A 22,862-nucleotide genomic window follows, 5' to 3' on the forward strand; every position below is an offset into this window, starting at 1 on the left:
CACTAGTTACACGCGTGTGTTAAGTACGTACCTCGTAGGTTTATATCATTGCGTACTCGTCTGCATATTTTCATTGTCACTTTCGTCGAAATTACATGATAAGTAACGTTTAAATAATTCCATGATTCTCCGTGTTTCCATTATATTTTACTGGTTTGATTCGATTATAATTGGAATCCATATAGTATCTAATTGTCAATTATAATTTTTTTTTTTTATTTAGAAAATGTTTAGAAACATTTACGCAGACCTGTTACTGCTGCTAATACCGACCTATAGTGTTTATTATACGTATAAAATCGAGAGTACATATTTTTAAGAAAATTTCATATCCTTTTTTTTTAAATTTTTATTATTTTTTATAATATAAGTAAAAATAAATAACAATTTTTATAGACTATATTTCTATAATCATAGTAATATTATAGCTATAATATAGCTTGCAAAGTACATTAATTGTGGTCGAAATATTTTCGTAAGATTTTTAGCTAAAATAAAATTATTATTATTAAAAAACAAATAGGTACTAAAAAAATGAGTTACTTACACTATGTATTTTTTAAAATATATTTCTGTAGTTTGTTATGTTTTTGTGATCAAAACTTTATTTTTACATCACTTAATTTATTATCGTATATTTTTTTAAGAGTTTATAATAATTGATAAGTGATACACCTAATGGCAAATCTGATTAAAATCGGACCAATTACTAATATAAAAAAAAAAATTTCCTGGTAGGTATAATTAAAAATTAATTAGTTTTATAATTTTATTAGAACAACTGCATCATATTATCTTAATATTATTGTCAAACTTGCGTGACAGTATTAAGATTATTTATTATTATAATATTATCTATTTATGTGCAATATTTATTATTTTATAGAATCTAATGTTTCATCATTAAAGACTATCTTGGGAAAAATGAATGTTTTTATTATGTAATTATATAAACTTATAGAATGTACTTTCAAGAAATAAATCATTTATTAGATGACGGTACGTACAATAATATTTATAATATATATATATATATATAGCTTATAAATGCTTATATAGCTACCTACAAACAACTATAAAAGCAACCACTTAAAACAGCTTTTTAGCTTTAATTTATTGGTAATATATATACCTATGTACAATCATGCATAGGTACTATTATGTATTTATGTGTACAATTACTGTATTGTTTTCATCGTTTACATATAAATAATTACAACTATTATAAAGAAAAAAATCTTTTGAACTTTTATAAATCCAAGCCATGTATTATTAAGTAAAAAAAAATATGAATAATGATATAGGTTCAAATCTAAGTAGATATTATAATATACCTATATTGTACATATATGTATATATTGTATTGTGTATGTACAAATGTATATTTAAAATGTATATATGAATTTGTATTTATAAGGAGTACATTAAATTCTCAAAATGTAATAGAACAATATAATACGATATTTATAAGTATTTTATGCTACATATAAGTGAGTGCTAATTATTATAATATTATTGATTAACATATTGATTTTTTTAACTTTATAACAATAAATTACGAGTCTCGTAGATTTTACATCTCAGTATTTACTATTTATTATTTAATACCTATAGATTAAAAAAAAAAAAAAAATGATTTTAAGTATTATCAGGTAAATATTTATATATCTAATCAATATGTATATTTATTTTTCTAACCAAAAAAGCTATAGAATAGTAGAATACCTAAGAATCATCTATTTGTGCTTGTATCATGTTGACATGGTAATTAAAGTTATGATATATGATAATATAAAAATTTACATTGGAAAATACCTAATCGTTTATAAAATATAGGTACCTACATTTAAAACTATAGCTGCTTTATATATATATTTATATATATATATATACGAAATTATAACATACGTTGTGACAGCTATAAATATAACAGGTTAGATATTGCAATATTTAAATCGGATATCAATGTACAGCGAACCTATGTTAATGCGCACGACGTCTAGCTATTTAATGAATATTTAATGGTAGATTGAACGTTTTGCAACGTTTTAGTTCTGGTGAAAAAAAAAATAAGTGTACATAGAAGGACGAAATATCGCGTATATTGGTACGAGGACTCGGTAGAAGGTGAAGGTCTCCGGAAAAGTGAAATCTTTAAAATATTTAAATTATATTATTTATAATAAATATTATGTAGATATAGATTCAATCTACGAGTAATTATGTTGCGCTGTAATACTGACATCATTATTCATTTGTATTTTATAAGCACATTAACTGCAGTAAGCATTTACAAAACAATATGATCATTTTAAACAATGGTTATTTATTATTACTTAATATTACTACCAATAATATAACATTAATTGAATTACTGTTTAGAATGTTAAGATTTATGTTGATATATGTATTGGTTTACCGATAAACTGTTTAGGCACATTGCGCATTAAATTTAAAAACTCAAAATACTCAGTAATTAATAATATGCAATTTTTAAATTTTTTAAATTATTGTATATTAGTAATTAATTGGTTAAATATTAGCCTAGTAAGAACATCTTCAATTTAATAAAAGTATTTTTTTTTTTTATGAATTACAATTTATACATTTTTTAATGATTACCAACCTTAAAAATAAGACACAAATAAGATTTAATTTTATTAAATGTACGCAATTAAGGTCATCCATATTAACATTCTTAATTACACTTGTTATGAATTTGACCTTTACCTCCTTCATTATATTCATGGCAGCTAAACCACATTTGTTGAAATGTACCAGTTGATGCTATTATTGAACCACCAATCCAGGCACCAAATCGCCTCTCAGCAGATCCATTAGGTGAAATCATTTTCAATCTCATATTGGCATGCACACGTGTTGTGAGATCTCGATTTAATCTCTCTGGAAAACCCTATTGATACATAGATATATGTAATATGTATATTGTATATCAATAAAAATTTGTATTTAAAAATATAGTTAAAATATTTTACTTGTATCAATGAATTTCCACCAGTGATAACAATGTTGTTATATAAGGTAGGTCTTATGTCCACATCACACATCCCTACGCTAGTTACAACAATATGGCTCATGCTCAACATAGAACCACCCATACTAGGGCTAGGATCAAATAACATTTCAGGTATTTTGAATCTTTCATTGCCAAATTCCTTAAAATTATAACATTATTTGTATTTATTTTTCATTTATTTTTATTTAAAGTTATATTAGTATATTTGTTTTTTTGGTTGGAGAATTTTTAATTATATTTTAAGAAATTTCATTTGAAAAGTGTTTTTCTAACTTGCATTTAAAATTATTAATGAATGTTGACTCTAAAGAAATAACTTTTAAAATAAGTAAAAGGTACTATCAATTATCATAATAGTATAATATATTGAATTCACCAAATCATTTTGTATTAATACATTAAAAAAAAACAATTTGGTAAGATCCTATAGTTTTATACTATAAACTACGAATGAGAAACATAAACATAATTGGTCAATTTTAAATCATCAATACTTAAATATATATTCTGAGTGGAGCGTTAAATATATTTATTTTACAATGATGTGTGTTTTGTTTTTATTTTTTTGTCAATCATTATAGATGCTGTAAAATTTAAAACAAGATTTCTTGTAAGTTTTTCAATATTAAATAAAATTAAAAGTTTATTGGTAAGTCACATTCAATTTTTATAACCTTAAACAACTATTTATATTCAAACAATTTTTGATGTTTGATTAAAAAAATAATGACTGTAAATACTTGAAATTTTCATCAAATGTTTATATAATAATTTTCTATACGTGATGATTAAATTTTCAAATGAATTTATTTATTTAATTTATTTATAGAAATGAGTAATAAAGTTTTTTTTAAGTGGAGGGCTATATGAATCAAGAAAATATGCAGAAAGAAAAAAAATCTGGGATTGGTATTTTCATGGAACGGTATATCAAAGAAATTATATAGTAGAGGAATTGTATTTGCAAGGATTAATATACTCATGGAATGATATTTTTCTAAACAGTCTTATCTAAAACAGTAAATTAAAACACGGAACCGTATTTTTTAGGAATGGTACAAATTAGGAAAATATCGCTCAGGACTGTATAAATTGGGACGATATTTTTTAGTATATTATACACGTGGATCCGTATTAATCGAGAAAATAAAGCATAAAATTGAATAGGACAGGACAGTTATTTATAGGAAAATATTCACGAGGAATAGTATTAAAAAGAAATATTATTTTATAAGAAAAATACGGATATCCGCGTCACCACTCGCTCGCTGCGCTCACACGGGTAAAAAACAACGAAAATATCCCTCGACTTGCTATGCAACACCACCTCAAGTGGATCACTGAGTAACCACAGTATAATCATGCATATTACCCTACCACTCTTACCATTTTTCGAACAAGTTTTTATCACTGAATAATTTCATGTAAGTAAATAAATTTTAATTATATTTTAATCTCTTTCCGTATTTTTCTTAGAAAATAATATTTCTTTTTAATACTATTTCTCGTGAATATTTTTCTATAAATAACTGTCCTGTCCCATCTAGTCCTATGATTTATTTTCTCGATTAATACGATTTTAGATGAATACGGATCCATGCGTATAATATACTCAAAAATGTCGTACCGATTTATACAGTCCTGAGCAATATTTTCCCAATTTATACCATTCCTGAAAAATACGGTTCCGTGTTTTTAATTTACAGTTTTATATTTTCCTGAGATAAGACTGTTTAGAAAAATATCATTCCAAGAATAAATTAATCTTTGAAAATATCATTTCCTTATTAAATTATTCTTTTGAAATATCTTTCCCTACAAAAAATCTAGTGCGGATAATTATTTTCCTGAAAAATACGGTTCCATATGAAAATTTTCCTCGTTTATATGCGGCCCCGATTAAATGCATAAAAAATATTGTTTCATGTTAAAAAAAAAAGTCACTCGGGCTATTATAGTGCTATACTCATAATAAAATAATATTAGATCATACTTTTCTTGACATAGCAAGTTAATTTGTTTGTATTAGAAATAAAATGGCCCAGTAAATATTATTATTTTCAAGCCCCAGTAATTTTTTTTTAGCTAAAACAAATCTTACAAAAAATGTATAGCTGTATAGTATCCTCGTAACTCAATATGTTAACTATGAATTATAATTATTATTTGTAAAAAAGAAGTTGAAATTTATTTTTTATTATTGAATTTTATTACTTTATTATGAGCTTAAAGTTATTATTACTTGATTGTAGCCATTTGGAAACTCGTAATGAGAAGTTGGTAGAGTTGATACAATTTTATCATCATATGGAGTTTCAGAGACTTGCAACACAGAATGCTTAAAATCTTGAATGACTGATTGACACATATAATTATACCAAGAGTCTGTCACTTCTGGTAGTACCTTTTTTTTTGTCCATATTGGTTTTTCTTTTTCTTTCACCGGTGTCTTTTTTGCAACCATGTAATGTGGTGTTACTTCAATATTATTCTCCTATCATAGATAAAATTTAAAAATTAAATATACATATTATTACTATGATATAACTATGTTATTTGACTTACACCCAAGAACTGTTTGCATTGCGTGCTAATGAAATTTCCACCCAAAGGACATTTAACGACGGCAGATGGTATTACATAGCCGTCGTGCACGGGAATAGCAGACGTATGTATTGCGCCACTATCGACAACAATACTAGTAGGGCGGCCACAAGAAAATGCAGCTAATACAGCATTTCTACATAGATAAATAGCCGGAACATGGTACTTTTCAAACATTATTTCCACCAGTTTCTCTCTTTTGGATTTGGTATTTAATGGCGATTCACTAAATAATATTGGATGATACTGCGACTCTGTGTACAAGCACTTAGAGTAAGAGTAATCAACAATCTTTTCGAATAGATCCCAATCTTCGATCATGCCATCTTTCATACAGTTTAATACTTCTTTATCTAAAAATAAAAAAATATTTTACTTAAAGTATAACCAAGTAAAACTTTTCTCCCACGTGAGGGAAAATAATACAAGTGACAGTAATAAACAATTATTTAAAAATAATAGTACAAACAAGGGAAAACAATACAATTTCTTGTTAACTTTTGGATGGTTACTTATTAAATTGTTTAAGAACCAATAGTATTATTGATAAGATACAATTAAATTAGGTAGGTGAATTCGCAAACACTATAATGTATTTCATTTTAACAGCCAACAAACGAGCTTATTAAAATCACGAACTATTGTTAAATATTGTTTAATAAAAAATTATTTTATATTTATATCAAACGAAGGAGCGGAAGAAATATGTTGTTTTTCCAGGAGGAAAATTTCATTCTTAAAATTTTACCATAGTAATACATTAGGTTATTACTGTTATTAGATACCTAAAAGCTTATTTCCAAGTCCATAGTAAAACCAAATATTTGGAGTAGGCTAGAAAATTTTTTATAACCTTCGATAATGGAACATTTCTTTACACTTTACAGCTCTTTCATTACGTATTATAATAATATAAATTTTAAATTCAAAAGCCTGCCATGTAGTAAAAAACTTCTAAAAGGAAAAAGAGTAAATATGAGGTAGATCTATATTTACTTTTACGAGGAACGCGCAATGACGTAACATCAGTAAAATATTTGGTGTTCCCGTTGATCCGATTTCCGGCTTTTGCACCGGGTTCCAACGCACTCGTATCTGGCATGCCGTCATTCAATATACCAACTATGGACGGTATTTCTGCTTTTGGACAATCATCTTGGGCGGCACCAATGCGGATCGATTGTGATCCCAAGTCGAAAACTATCGCGCCGATTTCATCGCCGCCGTACAACATATTGATATTCATGTTTCTGATTAACTATTTACGAAAGTAAATAGAACACAATATTATTGACGAAAAATATAACACCTTCTATGATTATACAGTTGATGTTAGAAATTTAGAATGGCGGTGTAAAATATGTTCACTTATTACGAACAGCTATATAATAACAATAATAATAATCGGGATATCGATCGACAACTGATGACTCGACTAAACAGGCTTGTTTTTATTGTATTCTTTGGACGTACGTACTTACGGTGTTGCCAAACTTTCAGCATTGTCACGTGTGAGTCAATTTCGACGATTATCTCTAAGCATCCACTATAAGAAATAAAAATTATAATATAAGAGTAAACAATGAGTAACAATGAAACAACTATGCTAGAAATTATGCAGAATTAAAATTTGATACATGAGAATGGGAGAGGTTGAGAAATCAATAAGCTACCCGGTAGGAGGGAACATCACCATCTGTAAATGTATGGGAGAGAGGAGTCGCTAATATTGATTTTAACTACCAACGTGAGGATGAAAACGGACAGCTGTGTATTACCCGTACCCCAGGCGTGAATGTCGAAGAAAACAGATTCGCTTTTCATTTATTCTCCGATTCCTATTACATCAACCCTCTACAAATTCTATTAATTATTTTACCTTTCTACCTGTTATTAGTAGCAGCTCGTAGCTTAGACGACGGGATGACCGCACCCCTTACTAAAATTAAATAAAAAAGACGATTAATTTATATTCTTAATTTTATATTTTAATAAAAATTATTTTTATTAAAACTGCAATTTTTAAATTTCTAGTATATTTTGTCGTATGTGAACATTAAATTTGTTTTCCTCAGATACCAGGAGCGTATGGGTACGCATGCACACACGAGCCGTGTCGTCCAAAGTAATTCTGAATACGTCATTGTAACCGATGCAATGGCGGCTCTAGGAGAGGGGCCCAGGGGGCCATGCCCCCTCCAAAAAAAATCAAAAAAAAAACAGGCGAATTTAATAATAATATAATATGCATAATATGATGCGCTTATATTATTACAGTTTATAATATAATATTAGTTTACTAATTAGTATTCATTTAATTGTAAATTCTCATTAGTCGTTATCTTATATTTTCGCAGTAGTACACTAGTATGTAGTATTGTAGTATGAAAAAGGTTTTCCGATAAGGACTCTCGGATTATTTATATGGTATATTTCTAATTTGGTTGATTTCTTATTGTTAATATGTTTGACCGTTTGACAACTGTCGTGTTTAGACATTCAGATTAATATCGTTTCAATTTTTGTAGCTTCATTTTACGAAGCCATTTTAAGCGAGCAGACGACCAAAATAGTTACCATTGTAAACAATTTAACCTACAGCTTGCAATTTGCATTGTAATGATACGTATTATTTCAGCATATTAAATTAAAAATTATTTGATTAATTTCTTTACACTAAACTCTTTATTTAATTTCAATAAGTGTTTACTATACTATAACTTTAAAATTTAGATTATTAATTTAAAAAAAAAAAAAATGTTTTTATAATTAATGTTTTCAATAATTACACTAAACCATATAAGTTATGTACAATAAATTATTGTATACAATACAAAACGATTGTGAACGGAATGAACGGAGACGGAATTAAGTTTCTATTATTAGTATGAAATTTTGACAAATTTTATAATAATTCTAACTTCAAATGCTAAAAAAATATAGTACCTATTATGTATTTTAAAGTTTTTTAAACTACTGTAGGCCATATTTTTACCTGCGTTATACAATAATTTTATATGGTAATATAATCAATTAAATATATTTTTATTTTTAACATTAGGCATAATATAATTATATAGATATAAATTTAAATAAAACACCGATAACTAAATCTTCTTAATCTCACTTTAATGAACAATTTTAAAATAGCACCCAATTCCCAATAGGTATTTTTAAATTTTTGGATGTTTTAGTCTAATTGAAATTATATCAAACATAATATGGTCATATAAAATTCAATAACAGCAGTAATAACATAAAATCATTAACCATAAAAAAAAAAAAAATCATAATATGATCTCAGTTTAGAAAAAATTTTAAAAGCAATAGATAATTATAACCTAACCTAACCTCTCTCTCATACACATTCATCGAGATATATCTATAGACATAGATAAAGTTATAGATAGATTTGCCAAAAATAAAAATCGAATATTAGAATTTGTTTTATAAAATGTAATTATTATATATATATTTATTTTATATAATATTTTGCACTAATGATTAATGTGGGTAATATATGGCACTAATTTAAATAAATATTTAAAAAAAAAATTGTGTGATATTTATGGCCCCCCCAGAATCAAACTCTAGAGCCGCCACTGAACCGATAGCACTACAATCGTGTACGTGCGGGTACGAAGCTGCGATCTTACATACACGCCACGCTACTTAGTCTTAAATTACTTTAAAAACTAATAAAATTTAATTTAACAAATATTTAGAATGTATTCACGTGGCAAATCCCGAAATTGTATAGCTATCCTACAAAATATGGCATGTAAATACCTGTTAATATATGCTAAATATTTCTCAAAAAAAATCCAAGATTCTAATGTGTGGAGAGTATACGTGTGCACCCGTACTATGTATTAACTAAGGCATTTATAAAATCTATAGACTGTAGTATACTATAATTACTCCAAAGTAACTTAAGATTATAATTTATGTTTCAAAAATATTCTGTGTATACCTATACTGATTACTATATATTCAGTAGTGGCTTGTGCATATGTGCGATGGTCCCTTCACTTGAAATGAACAATTTATATTACAAATATATTTACAAAATAAATAGGTACATATTTTAGTACATAATATATTAATATATTATAAAATAACAAATTAACAATTAAATATATTGTTAATTATTATTAAATTATTTTCATAGTTTATTATAATATCGTTACGAATTCGCGATGTTATTATACGGGTATATGGATTATACGCCTATGCAACGTCGTAGCTTGTGCGACATGGTGAATCCAGTATCGTACATAAAAATACAGGCTTCCCGTATAAACTGTAGGTTTAATAATAATAATATACAAGTAATAATATCATCATGACGGCGTGGCGGCCATGATAGAAACTTATAATTTGCGATGAATTTTGTCGCTAAAATCGGATGGCAACGACGTATTTCATTTTGTATTATTATTTTATCATTTTAATTTTTTGTATGATGTATTATAGTTCTTTAATTTGTTCAATACACTCCTGTGCTAAACTACTACAAGCTGCCACTGCATATATTATATATTATAGGTATCATAGGTATCTTTATAGTAAAATCAAAAATGTTGTCTTTATTATTTAATTTGTAATACATTTTGATTAAACTTATATAATAGTAATAAGTAAACAAGACTACAATAACCGCTGACGATTTCAGAAGAATTCAGACAACTGGCGATCGGTTTCTGAACAGCAGACGATCCGCTGTGATGTGTCCGCAACGACTTGTCGCCGCTCAATAATCTATTTGCTGACATTAAATCAGCTACGTTCGTTGCATACCGAAACGATTATCATGATCACCCCTTGTCTTACAAAACTGGACGAAATAATACAATCCCAAAGCTAACTACGACTAGTGTCCACTACCCAATAGACATCTGATGTATTATGAGTGGCCTACTCAATTTCCAGTCATGCCATATACGATGGCTAACCAGCAGTAAATTAATAACGTTTGTCATAGAAATAATCAAATAAATATTGCTTACGCTAATAGTTGAAATTAATATTTAAATTGAATAACATATCAAAATTTATGTTTCAAAATGTAAACTATTAATCTGGGATAGACGCATAAAAAATGTCAGTTGGTGAGGTTTGAAAAAAATATATAATCTTTGTATTATTGTAAATTAATGATGTTACAATATTTATTTTTATTTTATGGTATTATTGATATTTCCTGGTTCAAAATGTTGGTTTCTTTATAAGAAAATTGTGATTGTTTGTTAATGATTTTTTTTTTTTCAAAATTGACTAGTTATTTGGAACTTAGTAACAAATGTCTAAAGCTTGGATATAATAATTAAACATTTCATATATATTTACCATAAATAATATTCGAATTTTTGTGATTTAGACGTAATTTGTCGTAATATTTTTGATAGTTTGATAAAAATCTTATTAAATTTTTAATCTTTTTTACCGACCAATATCAAAAAAATAGATATTAAGGATGAAAATCAAAAAAGTGTATTAACTTCAGATCGTTTACATACCATAAATCATTCCGTTCGGAAATCTAAAATATTTTGTGATATAAAATAAACTATTGTTTGATTATTAAGTGAATAATGAATACCTATATGACAATATAATACTAAATTTAATTTATTGACTTAATTTTAACTTGCAAAACCTAATAATATTTTTTTTACAGTAAAATAATTAATCATTTGCGTTAATATGATGTAATGTCAAGAAAATTATACTTATCTTTATGTATTCTGATATTTCAGAATATTTTATTATACGGGTTTGGCTAGCAGTTATAATTAATTATATCCAATATCATATTAATTAATTAATTATTCATTCAACACTGGTAATTTGAACATTATATAGGAAACAATATTATATTTTAACAAGCTTGTTAAGAATACAGGTACTTTTCAAATATTGAATTATATGACTTGAAGTAGTTGCATCTAAAATGGTGAATTATATGAAAATCGTGGCTATTTTAATATGTACCTAAATAAATTTATCCAGGTTTCATATTTTAAATTGTATAAGTACCTAACATATACTATATATATACTTTAACAAACTTTGTGTTAAAGTTTGATATTAATAAGCAAACCAGTTAAATCTAGGTATTAAAAGAAAATTTTTAATTGATAATATTCTGATAAACCAACGCAAGATTCAAATAAAATAATTATAATAGATGTGTTAAATTTGAATGCAATGACAGGTATCATTGCATACGAAAAATGATTCTGAACGGATATGATTTGTCAGTCTAAGATATAATATCATATTACCTATATTTAAATTTTAATAAATTTCTTTTTCTTTTTGAGACAAGTAATTTATTTTTAAGATTTTTAGGACGGGTTAGGTTAAAAAAATCAAATATTTCAAACTCCTATAACTAGCATTAAAATTAGTGAAATATTTTGAAAAGAAAATTATGTAAAGAAAATGCCAATCTCAACTACTGGTGAAAGTTTCAAGTTTCTACGACTTATACTTTTTGAATAACAACAAATATTTTAAATCGTTTTAGGATATACGCGATTTCATAAAAAATTAATTTTTAGTACGTTTGTACTAACATTTTTTTTTTCAGGACTCAATTTACCAAAATATGGTTATTTGGGACGTAATTCTTTATCAATCCCAATAAAATATACTACAAAAAGTCTGCTCAGCTCAGAATTATTTTTCTACGTAATAAATTATCAATTAAACTGAATTTAATAATTTTATCATAATGGCCTATTCAATAATAGGTAAGCTATATTCGGCTCTTACTGTATAGTACAGTACCTATGGTTAGTTTATTAGTTACCTATTTGCTTACTTTTTTTAAATTCAAAATTAAAGCTTATATACATGTATACATAATGCTTGTCGTTTAAATATTTTGATGATTACAAATTAGACACATGGTTTATACTACAAGTAAGTACTTATACCTACTCATTATATTACCTACCGGTAAATCGTAACGTCCGATACGTATGAATATGTAATATTTTTATATACTTTGTGGTTTTACACTTGTTTTGTATAATTTAACTTTTTTTTATGACGTAACCTTATATATTTTTTAAACCTTATTAGTTATTATAGATTAATTATACCTACAACGTTTGTAGAATGATGTAGGTATTATGTAAATTAATGTAAAAATGTATGAAGTAGATACATTTTAATATCTGAAATCAATTATCTGTCTTATACCAATATTATCATATTGTTTTTAAAAGTAATCTTTTGGAAGTGTTTAATAATTAGAACGAAAAATGCTTTTTTAGTAGACAAATGTATAATATATTGTCACTTACAATAAAATTAAAAAGAATCCGTATACAGTTTAATTTAATTGTATTATTAATTTATCAAAACTTTTTTACAACACAGAGATAAAACCAATTATAAGCTGAAAATGAGCAGTTACAATATTTTATTTAAAATATGAACTTTAAACATTAAAATAATTTTTAAATATTTATTTGTTTAGGTTCAGTGATTACTGGTTAAGAGGACGTTATACCCACATTTGTGGTCTTTGTTTTACATATATACAATATTAAAAATTTTAAAAATATTATCTAAAAATGACATATAGTTTTATAGATATTATCATTTTAAAGTGAGTTATGAACATTTTAGTCATAATATTTTACACATTCATAACTCACTTTAAAATGATAATATCAATAAAAACATATAACATTTCTTAGATAATATTTTTACCTTTAAATTTTATAATCAGTAAGTTTACTCTAATATTAAAGCTAACATCACAAAGTGTGATTTGCTGAACGAAAATTTACTATGATATATGTTAGTAATACAGAGACAATACGTGTGGGTATAACTTCTTAATATTAATGTAAATTTCAAATTATAATTCAAAAAAAGTATATTTAGTATATATAGCCGTAAAATATTAATCGAGTTGTATTTATAATTTAGGTTTGTAAATGTTAAAATAATGCTATAATTGTTAATTTGTAAATTAAGAAAAATTGTTAACATTTGTTAACGTAATTTAAAGTAAAATTAAAATACTACAAAAAAAACATAATGTTAAACAAAATATATATATAATATATTTTATTTATAATTATAAAAAAATAACGAAAAACAAATTGTTTCCAATAAAAGCATTATTTTATATAAATATACCTGATATAAGGAAATATGTATAAAAAAAAAAAACAATTAGGTGTATCAAATTTAATTCAAACATATTTTCATAATTTATATCAATGGTTATAATAATAATATTAATGTTTATAATGTTAAAAATGTAATATAAAAAAAAATATACATTGGATATAAATACCAAGTATTGTACAGTGGCAGATCTAGGATTTTTCTTATGGGGGAGGCAAATATTATTATATTAAATGATATATATATATATATAAATTTGTAAGCACAATATTAAAGATTTTATGTTAGGCCTTATAAATATAATATAACTGTAAAGGGGGCTCCTTAGTTCTCCCTTGAATCCGCCACTGATGTTGGGGAGTTTTTTTTTATTTACCAAAACACACACATACACTCACATATACACAAAGTTTAATAAATATTTTGTGAATCAAATCTTGTTCTTAAAATTAAATAATTTGTACTAGCTAATTATTTAATAAAAGATACACATTGCTTTCGAAATCAAGTTTTATCAATATTAATATTGGCTGTGAATTTTTATTAAAATGAATTTTTCTTAGCTTATTTGTAAAACATAGCTTTCTTAATACAAACTTTAAATTATATAATAATGGATTCTGTTTGAAAATATTTTTTTTTCATATTTTTAATTTGTTAAGTCATTTTTTAACACTCATATTATATATATATTTTATGAAATTTTTAATAGTTTTCATAACGAATTTAAAATTTATCTGCGCGCAGTTTTTGTTTTTTTTCTTTGTATTGCACTGGCTGTAACAGTGTATATACTATGTATAATGTAATTATTAAAATATTTTTATTTTAAAGACACGTGTTGTTCAATCTAACAATAGAGACGAACCAGAAAGTCACAAATACATCTTTCTGATATTAAAAAAAAAATTTTTAGGTAAGTTAAAGTAGGTAAAATTTCAATCTTAGCAACAATTTATCTATGACCAAGTGCTTTAAATTCACAGCCCTATTTAATATTGTAATGTATTCATATGCTGTTAACGTTGCAAACAATATAATATCTATTTAATAAAAAAATTGTTCGTTAGGTATTCGATATGTTTGATATTTGCAAATGTAATGTAATTCATTATACAAAATATTATATTGTTCAACAAATAACAAGTAAACATTTCGGATTCTAATATGGTAAATAAGATTAATTTAATTAAATCCACAATATCAATAAATAATACACATTTATTATGTATTAGTTTAAGAAAGTTACAACAACACACAAAAAAAGGTCACAGATGAGTACAATAAACTTGTATTTCACTGGGGTACATGTAGTTAAGTTATCGAATTCAAACCCAATCTAAAAACATTACTAACAAAATCATATGATCATTTCAATCTAATAATATGAATTAACATAGTTAGACGGCGCATTGCAATAGAGAGGTACATTATAGTATGTTATAAATCCTTGAGTTTGCGATCGTGGCATGTTGTTGAGGTTTATAGGTGGAGTCTGTGGTGGTACATAATTGGGTGTTGAGTTACCATTTATTGAAGAGGTCACTGAACCTAAATCTGAAAGAGAATAAATTTCTTTAATTTCAGATATACACTCCAAAATTTTGATTTTCACATCATCAATGGCACGAATACAGAAATCTTCTATGTCTGCTGATACACTCTTGAAAAATAAATCCATTGTCTTAGTGACCCCCATTTTACTATTAAGTACTTCAATTTGTTTTTGTAAGTTGAATAAAATTGTATTTCCTTCGTCGAGACGGGTACATTTTTCACTAGTAGAACAAGACAAATTATCTGGTGATACGTTTGAGTTATGATACATTTGTCTGACTTCGGAGACACATTTCAAAATTCTGGGTTTGATATCATCAATTGCACGAGGACAGAAATCTTGAACATCTAGTAATACGCTCTTAAAAAACAAATCCAATGATTTAGTAGTTTCTGATTTATTATTAAGCATTTCAATTTGTTTTTGCAAATTATGTAAAATCGTATTTCTCTCCTTCGATTGAGCAAGTTTCTCAGCTAAATAACAAGATACCGAATCCGGTAATTGTGGCAATGTAAATTCCCCACCATGGACAGTATTATCAGCGATGTTTTCTTCGTGTTCATTTTTCAATTCTTCGCTTTGAACATTTGAAGTGGCACTGTAAATTTAATTAATATTAATAATAACATTTTTAATTATTCGTACATTAATGTCGTTGTATAAAGATATCAGAAGTGGTAATTTAAATTTTAAATCAAAATGTAGTCACTTATATTATGTATAAAATACATTTTGATTAAATATATTTAATTTGTTAACATAGTTTTAATTCAAACTCAACTATGATATATATATTTATTAATCGATTAAATTAATATTATAATATGTTATACATTTTATATATATAAATTCGGAGCTTACTTTTGTTCGTATTGAATTGTGACCGTAAATGAAGTATTATCGAGTATTTCAATTTGCTTTTTCAAGCTTTTATACAGTATTTCATTTCTTTCTTTTAATCCTTCTGCTAAAATAACCGCTATTTTGTCTTCTTTTGATTGAGAAGCATTCTCAGCAGAAGAAGAAGATGGCAATACTAAATTATCGTCATTCAAAAACTTATCAAAAATTTGTTCCCCGAGTTCCAGTTGTACTTCATCATTTTGAATGCTAGATTTTATGCTGTAATTTTTATTTTTTAATAATAATTTTCATGCTATATTATTTGTTTCTACATATATCTATGGGGTGATGCATTTCTTTAATTTTATAAATAGGCATTTAAAACTATATCTACATTCCTAAACATATTTATTTTTTCAAAATCATCAACTTATTTATAAAATTATTATAGCATAAATTAGTGAATAAATAAAATAATTCTAAAATGTTAGAAATTAAAAAAATAAATTAATTAGGTGATTGAAACGAATCAATATTAAAATTATTTTTTAAACATAATATCTTTTTAATTATTATATTTTATATATATTCATTCATTGTCTCTTACTTTTGTCTATATAGATTTTCATCTAGAAATGATACATAAGTAGACAATGACCAATTGTTATTCACTGATGATCCGGTTTCCATATTACTTTTATTTTTTAAGTAAAAAGCTTTTATATTTTTCCATCGTCTCTTGCATTGATAAACTATTTAGAATAATAAACTGAATTAATAATTAAACAATGACGATTATAAATAAATGTAATTATAACCCAATTTTTATATAATTCTTATATATTAGGTATCTAAAATACTCTTATAGTAAGTGATTGTGTAGAACTTAGTACTAAGAATTATCAAGAACTAAAATGTATATATTTGATAAAACTAATTTTTTAAATTTTAAAATCATAATTTCTAATTCATTGGAAAAAAATCAAAATATTTAATAAAACTTTAAATGTTGATTTTTATGTGTGGTAATTAACTTAATAAACAATCAATGACATAGCCAAGGGGAGGGCTAATGGGACTATAGCCTCCCACATTGGCTGTATTTTTTATACTGTTTTGAAATATTTAAATTTAAATATTAAAATTATCTTACAAATATTAATTATTTAAAATAGTAAATACGTCAACGGCAAATTAACGTTAATATGTGGTCAGTATTTTTGTTGTTGTTTTTGATTTTCAATAACTCAAGTTAGGTAAAAGTATTTAGCACTCCCCATAAAAAAAATCCTGGCTACGCCTCTGTAAACAACTATATTTTTATTCATTAGATCATTTTTCAAACCCGTAATAATGACAAAAAAATCATTTTTCACAGCAACAGTTTTTATATGTCGGTCAACGAATAAGGAAAAAATTTTTTTTTGCACCATGATTTAGTAATATATATGTAGATAGGTACTAAAATTAACTTCGAACGAAAAGACTCCACTCTCCGCTCGGGATCTGTTTACCTACAAAAGCGCATCCCAACACCCTACAAATTCCCTACTATATAATTTACGGGTGACGTTCTTATGATATAAAATAACAAGTTATTAATTGTATACAACACGTAATTTAAATATATTACATTATAAATATAAATTTATTTTGAGTTCCGATATCAACATTTTTTTAAGCACCTCCCTTAACGAATCTAAACAAAAAACGTTTATAACCTTAATCGATCCCTCAAGACAATGGACAACTATCAATGTTTTAAATACTTTTTTCCTTTTTAATATAAATACATATATGTGAAATAAACAACAATACTTGCATAAACATTTTAACATAAAAATTGCAGTTAATTATAACCAAACAAAATATTTACATAAGAGAACACAATTTTTAACTGAGAATATTTATGTTAAGGCTGGCAAATCAACATTTATTTTCTCTGTCTTTTTCAACATAATATAGGAATGCAATTATTTCATACTTCCACAATTACAACTTTCTGATTCAATTTAGGGCAACCTATTATATATTTTATAAAAAAAGAATATTTATTGTGCATTGACTGGATAGATTTTTAATACTTACATTTTTGAATAATTTATTAATGGTTAAAAAGAAAAAATAATTTTAAATTAAAACATGCAGAGTCGTAATGGTGGAAATACGAAATATTTTAGTTCCTATATTATGTGGGAGATATACAAAGTCAACAAATGTTGATAAAGCCGCCCCTTAAATAAAAAAAATAAATGCAGTATCCAATAGGTAATAGATAAAAATTAACTTCGAAAGTCGTCTAAAATATTATTTAATTTATAAACAATTCTATAAATTAACTTATCATTTTAACAATATAAATATAACAATAATACTAGTTATAAAAAATGAAAAAAAACTCCCTTAAGCCTTAAGGCCCCCTCCCCAATAATCACCATTGCTACCATGCTATTATCATTATACATATAATTTTATTATTTTATTAAGTAGGTACCTTAATATAGAATTATATGATCTATAGTCGCTTACGTGCAACACAATATAATAATACGATAATAAAATTATTAATATAATGCTTACCTGATTTTCCAATCTCGATTGATATTTCGTTCCATATGCGATCCTTGAACACAATATCCTTGTGCCTCTTGTGCTTGACGTCGTAAAGCTCGCGGTGTTCGCGGATCAAGTCGACCAGGACGATGTCGTCCTCGTGGGTAAATCCGTTGACGTTCGGCATTATCGATGAGGCCGGGAAAGTGATAAGAATCTACAATACACGTCCGGTAACTGCGACAGCTACTGCGACACAGGCTCTCGTTCTCCGTGGCGACTGCAACACAAGCTATTAGGGGGCGGCGCTATCAAACATTTGGACCCGCGCAGTTGATATTATAGTGTTGTATTTTGTAGTTACATTATGAGATGTATATAATACACACGCGCGTTGGCGATGGCAACAATTGATCGGCGGTGAACGTAATACTGAAGGTTCCCTCCCTCCTCCCTTAACCACCACTGACGCTACCAAATCCACCCGAAAAACGCCGCCGACCAATCTGTAGCTGTAGAACCCGTGGCAATAACTGTGCTCGGGTAGGTATTTGATATTATTTTCGTGAATAGTCTTGATATCAGGCGAAAAAAATGTATCTCTATAAATAAAGCGTAGTAAGCAAAAAATATTTATTAACATATATTATTGTGAAAATATTCTTATTACGACTTCTTTTTAATCGAACAAAAACCTTTTCCTTCGGTAGAATTCTGTTTTACCAAAATGCATCGTGAATAGGTTTGTTTTTATAATAATTGTATTATATTATAAAGTTATATTTTTTTAAAACCTTTATACCATGGTGAAATCTGATTTTTGATTACCGTTACTATGTTCGTTTTGTGCATTTACATGTATAAAAATTATAAATACAATTCGAGATTCGATAAATGCCACTTTGGTTTCATACGTGTTATAGTACGGTACATTCCTATTGTATAAAGATATTATATTTTTTTAAATGTGTGGGATCCCATTGCTGTCTTTAATTAACGGTCATCTAGTTGGTTAATAATTTACACATACATTTTCTATCATCATCAACGTGGCCATCTGTTGTAGACAATTTATTAAGATGTTAAAAACATATATACATTTTAATTATTAACATGAGTATTGTTATTATCGATGTTGTATTAAGCATTATAATATAATATAATCATATTTTTAATATTTTTATATAGCACTTATTTACATTTTTTAATAAAATAACTTATTATACCATCGGAACATAATCTAGATACATAATAAAAATATTGATCGTTTGTTAGGGATAGGATAAAATAAAATAATAGTATAATTTTATTTTTCAAACCTCGCCAATGGCATTATTGAAATAAATGCGTTTTGATTAAAATCTTAATAATGGCTTAGGAACTTGGGATTTACGGTTTTGACTATCACCAATGACGATGAACAAAATCTTGTGGATCAAAAATTATAAAATGGTTTTACGGGCTTATTTGAAATTCTATAACGACACAAACAATTAGGTACGTTTTTAATGTTATTATTGTCATTGACAGTTCTGATATCTTTACTATTTATAAATTTATTTGTTTTCCGTTATAACTGAAATAACCGATGCTGTCTTCTGTTATTTTTCATTATACAATATATGTTTTATTGCCGACAGCAAAGTGAACATTTCTGGGTTTTTCATGTATAGTTGTAGTTAATAATTATAGTACATAATTCTTGTCAAGAGGTGATTAATTAAATTCAATTAGTAAATGTGTCAAGTTAAGTTAAATGTGATTTATAATGAATCGCAGTTGTAGTGCCGTAGCTAGAGTTTATTTTATTTTCGCGGAAGAAGGATAACTAAATTAAGGGATTTTATTGGGATCAAAGCTTTATTTAGGATTATTAAAAAAATTACTACATTTTTGGTCTCTATATTCCCAAGATGTACCTTAAAATAGATAAAATTTAATTTTTCAACCACAGAAACAAATAACCAATTAGTTATAATAATTCTTAAAATTTCAGTATTTTAAGCGGTAAGTTTTCAAACAGAAACTAGTGTGAAAACTGAAAATGTAATTGTTTTAAATCTATTCTATAATTTAGGTAATTGGTGATTATGATACAGCGTGCAAAAATAAATTACATAATAATTTAATCCTAGAACCATGATTTATTGTAGAGTATTTAAAAAATTACGCTCATAAATTAAAACATTATAACATGTACCAGCTATTACTACATCCATTTTAAATAAAACACTTTAAGTAAAATAGAAAAAGGTGATATTTAAAAAAAATGGATCTCTATTTTTTTATTTATGTTGTAGGTACTTAAGTATTTATTTTTCATTGTTAAATACAATAAATATCTATTTATTTATTTATTTGTATACACTTGTAAGTAGTTAACACTACTTTTAAGCAACATTTTGGAAACATATAATTAATAATTATCTCCAAAATAATTTGTTCTCCTCTAAAACCCCTATAGAATGATTAATCATCACTGTACACTCTACAGATATGTTTTGTATTTAAAATTCGGAATTGCAGTTTGTAATGAACAACAATTATTATTACACGATTATTAAGATTGTTCGTAACATAAAAACTACGTGAAATAAAAAATGTATTGTTTTATTGGTGGAAACGTTATTTATTTGATCCATTTACAGGTGTATTCAGTAATAAACAGTTGAAATGAAATAAATGACGTCTGTAGTGCATTGGTGATGTCTATTAATTATATTTTCACCTGCTGTGGAAGTACGTCGATAGTTGAGTTACCCTGATCCCAAAATTGATACAATGCTTAATCGCCAATTCGTAACTTCTATTCATAACCACGTATTTGGAATTCGTAACCTATAACTCGTATATAAATAATAATATTATAATATATAATATATTCCATCCCGAAAAATTGTTGTTCTTTTCAGTGTGGGATGTGGGTGTCCTGCTAGGTTAGATTACGAATTTAAAATGTGTGATTACGAATTGGTTAAGTACTAAAATATGGTATCAATTTTGAAGAAAAAATTTTAGTTTGTGATGCCAGGATAACACACCTGATATTGATTCTTAAACGGATTAAGTCATTGTTGTATTCAATTATTATTCAAATAGTGACCGCACGGTGAAATAAATAATCAAATGTCAACTATCGATTTCGTATAACATAAGAAGGTATATATTTATATTATTATGTACTGTTATTATTATTATTACTATAAAGTTGTTAATATTTGTATTATCATCATTATTAACGGCCACCATAGAAACATATTATTAGAAAATAGAAGAATAGAAAATAAAGAGAGAAAAAATAAAGAAATAAAATAAAGAATAGAAAATGAGAATTGAAATATCACGTGCAGAAGAAACCACTGCTTTTTGAGATGACGTAATTTCATATTGAACTTGTATCCATATTGTCACCCAGCTACGCACGTGCAGTTCTCCTCCCCGTTAATTTGGAATTCTATTCCACGTAATAACACCCCGTCGTGAATCTCCAAATAATGCGGACACAGTTGTAATTCTATATTATACACAATATAAAAAATATGAGATCGCTTATTATCATGTATATTAGGATATCTCTCACATGGCATAAAATCGTTCACCCTTTAAAATAAATATTTATTAATTCAAATCCTTGAAATAATTATCCTTCCAAAATAATATTTTATATTTATATATAAATCGATACGTTCATACAATAATATAAATACGTATCGGTCAAGTGGCATAAATATAATTATTATAATCATTGTATAATAGGTGCATATTGTATGTAGCGTGTATAATTAATTACCTAAGAGGTAACTATGAAAGTGAAGAGCTTGAATTATCAATACTTACTTATTAAATTCTTCTCAAAATAAATAAGATAGATTCATTATTTTATTTTACTATAGATTATACAATTAGACATAATACCCACTAAATAGTACATACAAATAGCCAACCATTGATTTTATTTAAAATTTAAACTAGATCGGATTATATAAGACTAACGAAAAAGTGTTTTTCCTTACTTTCGTACTGTTAATAATACTATTAGAAATTATTCTTAAATCAACTTCTTCATCTCCGTGAACATAAAGAATTGAAATGAACTGAAATATGTCTTAG

The 22,862-nt window shown here is 26.0% G+C and overlaps 2 protein-coding genes across 2 annotated transcripts; both read right to left on the bottom strand.

The window, feature by feature from the left end:
- Positions 1 to 2,698: 2,698 nt before the first annotated feature.
- Positions 2,699 to 6,887, bottom strand: LOC113558522 (actin-like protein 6A). The gene is made up of 5 exons (XM_026964003.1): positions 6,638 to 6,887; positions 5,603 to 5,994; positions 5,280 to 5,531; positions 2,997 to 3,176; positions 2,699 to 2,914 (listed from the first exon to the last, which is right to left on the bottom strand). Exons 1-5 carry the CDS (start codon positions 6,885 to 6,887, stop codon positions 2,699 to 2,701), a joined length of 1,290 nt encoding a protein of 429 aa, XP_026819804.1.
- Positions 6,888 to 15,173: 8,286 nt separating this feature from the next.
- LOC113559082 lies at positions 15,174 to 18,939 on the bottom strand. The gene is made up of 4 exons (XM_026964674.1): positions 18,780 to 18,939; positions 16,807 to 16,951; positions 16,218 to 16,466; positions 15,174 to 15,954 (listed from the first exon to the last, which is right to left on the bottom strand). The coding sequence occupies exons 1-4, from the start codon at positions 18,937 to 18,939 to the stop codon at positions 15,174 to 15,176; spliced, it is 1,335 nt and encodes a 444-aa protein (XP_026820475.1).
- Positions 18,940 to 22,862: the final 3,923 nt, after the last annotated feature.

This window comes from Rhopalosiphum maidis, chromosome 3, assembly GCF_003676215.2.
Source record: "Rhopalosiphum maidis isolate BTI-1 chromosome 3, ASM367621v3, whole genome shotgun sequence".
Classification (NCBI taxonomy): domain Eukaryota; kingdom Metazoa; phylum Arthropoda; class Insecta; order Hemiptera; family Aphididae; genus Rhopalosiphum; species Rhopalosiphum maidis.